The 10,945-nt window shown below is 45.7% G+C and overlaps 1 protein-coding gene across 1 annotated transcript in view; it reads left to right on the top strand.

The window, feature by feature from the left end:
• Positions 1-9,377: 9,377 nt before the first annotated feature.
• LANCL3 (LanC like 3) overlaps positions 9,378-10,945 on the top strand; it is a 108,314-nt gene continuing 106,746 nt past the window's right edge. Inside the window, exon 1 of the mRNA XM_043458519.1 lies at positions 9,378-10,303. Within this exon, the coding sequence (XP_043314454.1) occupies positions 9,731-10,303 (573 nt within the window). The 5' untranslated portion in view covers positions 9,378-9,730. The remainder of the gene's footprint in view (positions 10,304-10,945) is intronic.

Genomic DNA, 10,945 nt, shown 5'->3' with positions numbered 1-10,945 from the left:
CCACCAATGGATCACTGAAGAAATCAAAAAACACCTAGAGATAAATGAAAATGAAAGCATGACAATCCAAATACTAAGGGATGCAGCAAAAGCACTTCTAAGAGGCAAGTTTATAGCAATACAATCATACCTCAGGAAATAAGAAAAATATCAAATAAACAACCTAACCTTACACTTAAGGCAACTAGAAAAAGAACAAACAAAACCCAAAGTTAGTAGAAGAGATCATAAAGATTAGAGCAGAAATACATGAAAGAGAGACAAAGAAAATAGAAAAGCTCAGTGAAACTGAAAGCCTTTTCTGTATCTTTGAAAAGATAAACAAAATGGATAAACCTTAGCCAGATTCATCAAGGGAAAAAAGGAAAAGGGCTCAAATCAATAAATTTAGAAATGAGAATGGAGACGTTACAATGGATACCAGAGATATACAAAGGATCATAAGATGCTACAAGCAACCATATGCCAATAAAATGGACAACCTAGAAGAAATGAACAAATTCTTAGAAAGGTACTATCTCCCAAGACTGAACCAAGAAGATATAGAAAATATGAACACACCTACCACAAGTACTGAAATTAAAACTATGGTTTAAAAACTTCCAGTGGTGGAGAAGGAAATGGCAGCCCACTCCAGTATTCTTGCCTGGAAAAGTCCATGGACAGAGGAGCCTGGCGGGCTGCAGTCCATGGGATTACATGACTGAGCCTGTGTGCACGAGGGTGGAGGGAGATGGGTCAGTAGCAATAAAGTGGTAGAAATAATAAATAAATAAAAACTTCCAATGAACCAAAGTCCAAGACCAGATGACTTCACAGGCAAATTCTATCAAACATTTAGAGAAGAGGAAATACATATCCTTCTGCAACTATTCCCAAAAATTGAAGAGGAAGAAACACTCCCAAGCTCATTCTATAAGGCCACCATCACCCTGATATCAAAACCAGACAAATATACAACTAAAAAAAGTACAGGCTGATGAACATAGACTCAAAAATCCTCAACAGACTAGCAAACTAGACTTCCCTGATGGTCCAGTGGTTAAGAATTCGCCTGCCAGTGCAGAGGACACAAGTTTGATCCCTGCTATGGGAAGATTCCACATGCTAGGGGGCAACTAAGCTCATGGGCCACAACTACTGGAGCCTGCACACCACAATTACCGAGCCTGCATGTGCCCTAGAGCCTGTGCTCTGTGACAAGAGAAGCCACTGCAATGAGAAGCCCACGTACCACAATGAACAGTAGCCCCTGCTCACTGCAACTAGAGAAAGCCTTCAGGCAGCAACTAAGACCCAGTACAGCCAAAAACAAATAAAATTTAAAAACAAAAGGAAAAAAAAAAGACTAGCGAGCTGAATCCAACAATACATTAAAAGGATCATACATGGTGCTCTGGAAAGTCCCAGAGGAATCGGGTGGAGAGGGAGGTGGGAGTGGGGATCGGGATGGGGAATACATGTAACTCCATGGCTGATTCATGTCAATGTATGACAAAACCCACTGCAATGTTGTGAAGTAATTAGCCTCCAACTAATAAAAATAAATGAAAAAAAAAAAAAACAGGGAACTCTACTAAAGAGACTGTAATAATCTATATGAGGGAAAAAATGGAAAAAGAATAGATTCACTTCTATGTAAAATCAAATTAAGTTCCTGTACAGCTAAAACTAATAAAACAATGGAAATCAAAAAATAAATAAATAAAAGGATCATACACCACGAACAAGTGGGATTTATCCTAGAGATGCAAGGATTTTTCAATATATACAAATCAATCAGTGATACACCACATTAACAAACTGAAGAATAAAAACCATATGATCATCTAAATAGATGCAGAAAGAGCTTTTGACAAAATTCAACACTCATTTATGATAAAAACTCTCCAGAAAATTGGCAGAGAGGGAACACACCTCAACATAATAAAGGCCTACAGCTAACATCATACTCAACAGTGAAAATCTGAAAACAGTTCTTCTAAAATCACGAGCAGGCCAAGGATGTCCACTCTTGCCACTTCCATTCAACATAGTTTTGGAAGTCCTAGCCATGGCAATCAGAGAAGAAATAAGGGGAATCCAAAATGTAAAATAAGTAAAACTGTCACTGTTTGTAGATGACAAGGATACTATACATTGAAAATCCTAAAGATGCTACTAGAAAACTACTAGAGCTCATCAATGAATTCAGTAAAGCTGAAGGATACAAAGTTAATACACAGAAAGCTGCTGTATTTCTATATACTAAGGAGAGATCAGGAGGAGAAATTAAAGCAACAGTCTCATTTACCATTGCATCAAATAGAATAAAATACCTAGGAGTAAACCTAACCACGGAGGCAAAAGACCTCTACTCTGAAAATAAGATGCTGATGAAAGAAATTGAAGATGACACAAACAGATGAAAAGATATACCACATTCTTGGATTGGAAGAATCAGTCTTGTCAAAATGAATATACTCATAAGGCAATCTACAGAGTCAATGCAATCTTTATCAAATTACCAATGGCATTTTTCACAGAACTGGAGCAAAAATGTTACCATCTGTATGGAAACACAAAAGACCCCCAATAGCCAAAGCAATCTTGAGAAAGAAAAACGGAGCTGGAGAAATCAGGCTCTATGACTTCTGTCTATACTACAAAGCTACACTCATCAAAATAGTATGGTACTGGCAGAAAAACAGAAATATAGAACAACAGAACAGAATAGAAAGCCCAGAAATAAAGCCATGCAACGTTGGTCAGTTAATCTATGACAAAAGAGGCAAGGCTATACAATGGAGAAAAGACAATCTCTTCAATAAATGGTGTTAGGAAAATGGTACAGTTACATGTAAAAAATGAAATTAGAACATTTTCTCATACCATATTCAAAAATAAACTCAAAATGGATTAAAGACCTAAATGTAAGACCAGATACTATAAAACTGAGGAAAACATAGGCAGAACACTGACATAAATTGCATCAACATTTCTCAATCTCCTAGAGCAACATAAATTAAAACAAAACAAAAAACAAATGGCATCTAATTAAACTCAAAAGCTTTTGCACAACAAAGGAAACTGTAAACACAACAAAAAGACAACCCACAGAATGAGAAAAAACATTTGCAAATGATGTGACTGACAGGGGATTCATGTTCAAAATTTACAAACAGCTCATGCAGCTCAACATCAAAAAAAAAAAAAAATACACACAAACAACCCAATCAAAAAATGGGCAGAAGACCTAAATAGACATTTCTCCAAAGACATACAGATAGCCAAAAAGCACATGAAAAGATGCTCAACATCACTGATTATCAGAGAAATGCAAATCAAAACTATAGTGAGATATTACCTCACACCAATCAGAACGGCCATCATCAAAAAGTCTATGAACAAATTCTGGAGAGGATGTGGAGAAAAGGGGACCCTCCTACATTGTTGGCAGGAATGTAAATTGGTTCAGCCACTAAGAAGAAGAGCACAGAGGTTCCTTAAAAAACTATAAGCAGAGCTACCATATGATCCAGCAATCTCACTCCTGGGCATATATCCAGAAAAAAACATTATTTGAAAGGATACAGTCACCCCTATGTTAACTATAGTGCGGTTTATAATAGCCAACACATAAAAGCAATCTAAATGTCCACTCACAGATGAATGGATAAAGAAGATGTTGTATGTATTTGCCATAGAATATTACTCAGCCATAAAAATGAATGAAATAATGCCATTTGCAGCAACATGGATGGACCTGGAGATTACCATATATGGCTTCCCAGGTGGCGCTAGTAGTAAAGAATCCACCTGTCAATGCGGGAGTCATAAGAGACATGGGTTTGATCCCTGGGTTGGGAAGATCCCCTGGAGAAGGGCATGGCAACCCACTCCAGTATTCTTGCCCATAGATGAGCCTGGTGAGCTACAGTCCATGGGGTCTCAAAGAGTTGAACATACTGAAGCAACTTAGCAAGCATATATCTATCTATCTATATATATATGTGTGTATCTGAGTCACTTTGCTGTACATCTGAAACCAATACATTGTAAATCATATTCAAATACAGTGCAAATTTTTTTTAAAAAAGTCAGAGATGCATCCCCAAAGAGAATGTGCTATAAGAACTGGACGTTGCAAAAAAAAAAAAAAGGGAACTGGACATTGCACTGATTCAATTATCAAAATCATTTCCAGGATGCACGCTTTGAGCAAAACTTTGGAAAACTCTGATAGTATTCTTCAGATGGTTTATCCCATAATATGTACTAAACCTTATGTGTTGAGGTTTGACAGTTATACAATGACTGCTTTTGTTTTCATAGTTACCCTTAGAAAGCAAGGATTTGTATTAGAAGAACCCTTTAACATTTTTCCTGATAGCTTTGCATAATTTTTATGTGAGTTCCTTGATAAACCCACTAAAACTATTTTCTGTCCATAGTTTTGCATAATCTGCCTACTAAGGAAATACTGAGGAAGAGCTCAGAACTGAGCAATTCAGCAAGATCACAGAAACCACTTGTAGGGAGCTGCCTGACAGCAAATGCTACTAGAGATTCTGTAAGTATCAGGAAAAATCTTGCAGGTAAGGGTGAAATAAATGGCTTTGGCCAGTTTTGTATAGGCTGCATATTTCTTGCAGGGTCATTGCTACTTCTAAAGAGTTCAAGTAGAATAATTATTTTGGAATACTGTATTTTCTGAGTGCCAAGGATTCTGATGGAGCTGTGGTCATCTGAAGGTTCAACTAGGCTGTATATCCAAGGTGGTTCATTCACATAACTGTCAGTTGATGCTCTCAGTTTGGCTGTTGACCCAAGCACCTACAAATGGCCTCTCCATTTTGTCTTGCACTTACTTACAAAATGGCAGCTTCACTTAGATTCTTAAAAGGCAGCTCAATGCTCCAAATAGGAGCGTGCCAGCATGTAACATGGAAGCTGAATCATTTTTATTACCTAGCCTTGCATGGCATGCTGTGTCATTTTGATCACATTCCATTGGTTACAAGTAAACCATAAGCCCACTCAGATTCAAGAGGAGGGGTACATTCCTTACCTCCTATGAGAGGAGTGTCAAGGTCATGTTGCAGGGGAGCATGTGGCAGAGCAGATATTGCTGGGGCCGTATTTGGAAAATATAACCTGCTACACAGGGTTAGTTATTAAAAATAGAATGTGTGAAGTCACTGAATTTAAGGTAAAATATAGAGGTCACCAGACTTGGTAGAGAAACAAAGTAAGGAGGCAGAAACTGCAAAATGTTTACATTCTCACATTCACAAGAGCAGAAGGATCCAGGAAAACAGTGGGAGTTTAATCAAGTCAAGATTCAATAAAGGCTTCACTCTGCATGCTACACCCCAGCTGACTTTGGCAGTGGTGCTCTTATGGCAATTCATTCATCCTTTCACAAACTTTTAGTGAGTGCCTACTACATGTGCCAGGGACTAGTCCAGCTTCTTCGCACGGATCAGTAAGCAAATATAGTAACAAGCCCTACCCTTGTGGATGGTGTATTCTAGTGGATTGATATTAATAAAAAATGAACAACACTGTTGGCAAATTAAGTAAATCACCATTAGAGGCAAAGTCGTACATGGTCTAACTAGCTAACTCTGCCCTAAAGAATATTCTAGGCTAAGTTTTGCCAGGTAATTGACCAACAGCCACAAGTGGTGAGGTCTTTGGGAAAGAGGTTTACAGGTAAAAGTGTTCATCTGTCCTGTGAGTTTAAGAGGGCTACTGGATACCACTCATCTCTTGCTTCTCCCAAACTGTTAGGGGAAGCACACTGACTGAAATCGCCCACCCTGGCCAGAAAACATAGTAACCATTTGCATGAGTTGTTTTATGACAGGAGGTCCTAGTAAGGAACATGCAACTAATAAGCTACCACCAACCGGGAGAGTTCAGGAAAGGTCAAAAAGTGACACCACGTGTCCAACCCCCTCCCAGAATCCTTCTCGCTGGCATCCATCTTGGCTGAACAAGGGTGCACCACCAAGAGAGACTCTGAGTCAGAATGATTGGCTAAAGACAACCCGGAACTAATCCCATCACCATGAAAGCTGAGACTGGGAGCCACGTGCCAGAGCAGTTCTCCTCGGTTCCCTTACCCTCCTGCTCTCCGCCCGGGCGACTCTTTCCAATAGTCTCTTGCTTTGTCAGCACACGTGTCTCCTCGGACAATTCTTTTCCGAGTGTAAGACAAGAGCCCGCTTTTGGGCCCTGGAAGGGATTCCCCCTTCCTGCAACAAAACCAGACTGTTTCTCAACCATCTGATGACCTTTGTTCTACTTGGGGGCATCACTGTCCAAAAGAAACTCCTGGGAACCCTAATACTTCACCCTACCCTGTACACATGCCCTTTGTCACGTGGCTATGGAGTTCCGCAAAGACACCATGTATTTCCTGGTGTGATTTTCCAGCTGAATAAGGCAGACAGCAGTGTGTCAGCTCTGGGACCAGCCCTACAGAAGTCTTGCCTGTTCCCCCTCGGCTCTTGTTCCTCTGCCATCACTAGGCAGGCATGCCGGGGCTGAAGCACTGAGGATGCGAGACATGGACCAGAGCCTAGTCGACCCAGTCTCCCCAAGCCAATAGCCAGCCCACTCCCCCTCCCGGAGCCTCGCTGCGATCCCAGACCCATGAGCAATCCACTTATTGTGCCATGGCACAAGATTTTGTGGTTGCTTGTAACGTAGCATTTGGGGGCAAGGCAGGGCACAAGGGTGGCAGGGGGACACAACTGGTAAAAAAAAAAAAAAGGCAGAGCTCCTTCTCTCGGCTACCTGCTTCCAGTATTATTTTGAAAGCAATCAGCCCACGTCCCTGTCATTGTTCTTGGCGCTACCTTGGTGCTGGGCAGTGTGGAAGGATAATCAGTCAGAATTAGCAGAGTTGCCTGGAGATTCATGACGGGGGGGGGGGGGGGAATAAAGGGGAATATGGCTTCCTTTCTGCCTGTGAAGGTTTGCATTCAATGTTGTTACCGAGTCCAAGCTTGCTCTGCTTGTCACGTGATATGCCAATGAATCCAAGAGATGAGGTGTTGGGGCGAGGAAGAGACTTTAATTGGGGAGCTGGCAGCCAGAGAAGATGGCAGGCAAGTGCCTCAAAATAACCATCTTATGGGGTCTGGATGTCAGGTTCTTTTACAGGTCAGAGATGAGGGAAAGTGAGGAAGCAAAGTAAAAAGGCCATTAATCTTGCAAACATCTCCTAGAATGGCAAGTTTCAGGCAGGGGATGTGTTAATTTCTTTCTTCCTGCCATCCACAGGTGGACAGGGTTCTGAACAAAGACACTTTTAACAGTCAGGCAGAGGGGCAGGATCCTCTAAGGCAAACCATTCTGTAGGATTATAATAACAAAATCAAGGAAAAGCAAGTCAAAGGAACAGTTCCAACATGGAGTCAGAATTGGCTTCCTCCCTGCAACAATGTCTCCGTGCCTTTAGGGGTAGAAATCACTCCTAAGGTCTATTACAGCTGAGGGAGGAGGAAGAAGCCAGGAGAAGAAGTCAAACGTTCCAATTGCTCCTTTGACAGCCTTAGCCCAACACTGAACTCCCTGCCTACAAGTGGACTTAGCTTTTTATTATTATAATTAAAAATGAACCTGTTCCGGCACTCACAGGAGAATGGAGGCCATACCAGCCATTCTTTGGATGTGTCAGTCCTGGCAATCATCTTGGTCAACCGAACTCCCTCTCCAGAAAATATCAAGCAAGGACAGAACAGCAGGCTATTTAATCTCTGCTTCCAAAATCACTGTGACAATTAACACTTTTGAGGAAAAAAAAATTACCTCCAAGCAAAACTGGACTTTCAAGTCAGTGGAGCAGTTGCTCTCCCCACAGAGTGTCAGAAACTTTTCCATGAGTCACTTATTCTTTCGTGACTTGCTCTGTCCCTATCAAAATGCAAATACCCCTGGGAAAGATGACCTCTTTGGCCTTCACTGGCCAATACTTTGGGAAAGGAAGAATCATTTCAAAACAGCTGAGCAAAAGAAAGGCAATTCATTTGTGTCATTGTTCACTTTCTGTGTTTGCCACTGGAATGTAACCTCCCCGACACCTAGGACCATGTCTGTTTTATCCATCTATTTTCAGGGTTCGAGACCCACAGGAAACACTCAAAATGTTGCAGAAACCAGTACTCGAGAAACCAAGCACCACACTAGGAGAGTTGGAGAACTCAGGTTTATTCCGCCGGTGGGCCCAGGGGAGTTTGCACTCCAAGCTCGGAGCAAAGGGATTAGTTTTTATAGACCTACTATAGTGAGCAACACTAGCTGCTAACAGGCTGGTTTAAACTAAAGGGTTTCCCAGCACCAGAACAGTGGTCAAGATGGGGAGGGGGGTGCCTGACCTTTACACGGACAGGCATGATTAAGCAGGTTTCTAGGGGCTGGGCAATTGGAAAGAGGAGGACAAGGGTGAGTGAGATACACTCCACTTCCTAGTATTTTAAGTCCCCACTTCCTGAGACTATGTGACCTACGTGATCCAGACTTTGCAAGGAGCAAGCTGAGTTACAGAGGCAGAAGGAGCAGGAGGTTATGTAAAATTTTAACTTTTCCTCTTCAAATACGCCTGAGGTGGGACAGGCCAGGGGTAGGGGGACGGAAGGAAAAAAACATGGGAAGGAAGGAAAAGAGTGAAAGAAATAACTAAGGACACACAGAAAATGGTTCAAAATGCCAAATTAAAATTCTCAGCAGCATTTACCCTTAACTTCACTGGTTAATGACCTCAGAGCATTTATGGGGTGCACACGGTGCCTGAATAGGTCTGGGGTGGAGGGGGGGTTGGTCTCTAGAAGACAGAATCTCCATTCCTTACCTTATCCTGGTGTGGTTCTCTGAACTTCTACTCCTGGGGATTCCGAAAAAAACCCGACAGCCAAGGCTGAGGACAAGTTTCCCTACGGGGCACTTCACCGTTTGACTGCATTCAAATCCCTCAGCCTTTGGGATGCAACACTCAGGAGACTGAGAACGCCAAAGTGACCCAGACGAAAACACAACTTTCAGGAGGGCGCTTAGCTTTTTTTCCCAGAAGCCTCTACTAGTTCCGCGGCTTCTCCACCTTTCCTGTGCATGCGAATCACCTGGGGCTCTTGCTAAATACGCTGACTGTGATTCCCTAGGTCGGGGGCGAAGTCGGAGCCTCTGCATTTTTCAGCACGCTCCAGGTGCTGCCGCTCCGCTGACCCCCGGCGTACACGAGGGACTCGAGGTCGTCACCTCCCGGCCAGGTGTGCGGGCGCCCAGCCCGGGCTTTCCGGCTCGCGGTCCCGCGCGTCCCTGGCCTTCCGCCGAGAGGGGAGGAGTCGGGGGCGGAGCGGGAGGAGTGGCGCGGCCCCCGCGTGGGTCCTGCCGGAGATCACCTCGGCCCCTTGGCGAGGAAGCCAAGCTGCGGCGGCGCAGGAGGGGGCGGGTGCGGCGGGGGCGCGGCCTCGGCGAGGGGGGCGCGCGACGCGCATCCCCTGCGCTCGCCGGGGCCACTAGGGAGCCTCGCGGCAGTCCGGTGCCCCACTTGGCAATCCGCTCCGCGCTGCTTCCTCGCGCCCGCCTCCTCTTGTCACCTCCCGTCTCAGCCTCCTCGCTCCATCCCGGCTGCATCCACCGCCATCCGAGTGCCTCAAAGAGCGAGAGGTGGTGCGCGGGACCGCAGGGCGCGCCCTCCAACGGACCCCGGCTCGGCCTTGGTGGGGGCACGGGCGGCAGCATGGACACCAAGCGCTGCTTTGCCAATCGCTTCGATGACTACCAGGGCAGCCTGCTGGCGGGCCAGTGCGAGGAGGCGGTGGCGCCCTTGGTCACCGCCACCATCGAGCGCATCCTCCAGGAGCTGCCCCCGCTCGGGGGCGGCCCAGAGGGCCGGGGGGCGGCGGCCGCGGCCAGCAGCTGCCAGTGGGGACTGTACGGCGGCGTGGCCGGGGTGGCCTACATGCTCTACCACGTCTCTCAGAGCCCGCTCTTCGCCGGGGCCCGGGAGCGCTACTTGCGCTCGGCCAAGCGCCTCATCGACGCGTGCGCCCGCGCTGAGGAGTGGGGCGAGCCGGACGCCGACACCCGCGCCGCCTTCCTGCTCGGGGGCGCGGGCGTGTACGCCGTGGCCACGCTCGTGTACCACGCCCTGGGCCGGCCCGACTACGTGCAGCCGTTGGGCAAGTTCCGGGCTCTGTGCGCCGTCTGCGCGCCCGTCTCCTTCCTCGAGTGCGGCTCCGATGAGCTCTTCGTGGGCCGCGCGGGCTACCTGTGCGCCGCGCTCGTGCTCAAGCAGAAACTCGCCCAGGAGGTAAGAGGCCACCCCGGCCGCAAGGGGGCGCGCGCCGCCCTACCACCCGGCTCCCGGCTACGGGAGCGGCGCCCCGGCTGTTCTCCGTCTTTGTTACTCTTCTGACTCTGGTTTCTTGAGGCTCTGGAGGTTTATCCCTTGCTTTTGTCCGTCTCCCCCCCGCCGCGCCCTCCCCCCACCGCTTTCAGTCTCAGTAGGGATTACGTACCTTTGCTCTTTGTTCGTGTTTTACTGAGACATGGCATCTCCCCAAATGCCTCTTTGCCCAGGTGTTGTCTGGAGGTCCTTGCAAGTGAGATTTTTTAATATCCTAAATGAAAGAGATTTCCCTTCCTTTAAACCCTCCTGTCAAAAGCTGAAGTACCCTCGCATGTCAGAGTACTAGAAAGTCATAGAAGTTGGGGAGTGGGCTGATCTATGCTAGTATTGTTTCCATCATTAAGGTGAAGGTAAGTTGTTTCTGCGACCCCCAGGTCTGTATGTGCTTCCTGTGTTGGCTTTCTATTCGGTAAATTGCACGGGTCTTATAAAATGTATCTCTGAGGGGAGTGTCCTCTTTTAAATACAAAAGTGTAGACAGAATTCTACCCTATTGTAATCTAAAGTGCTTCCCCCGCCCCCCCCCCCATTTTAAAATGAATC

Source organism: Cervus canadensis, chromosome X (assembly GCF_019320065.1).
Source record: "Cervus canadensis isolate Bull #8, Minnesota chromosome X, ASM1932006v1, whole genome shotgun sequence".
NCBI lineage: Eukaryota > Metazoa > Chordata > Mammalia > Artiodactyla > Cervidae > Cervus > Cervus canadensis.
This window is presented reverse-complemented; position numbering and strand designations above follow the sequence as displayed.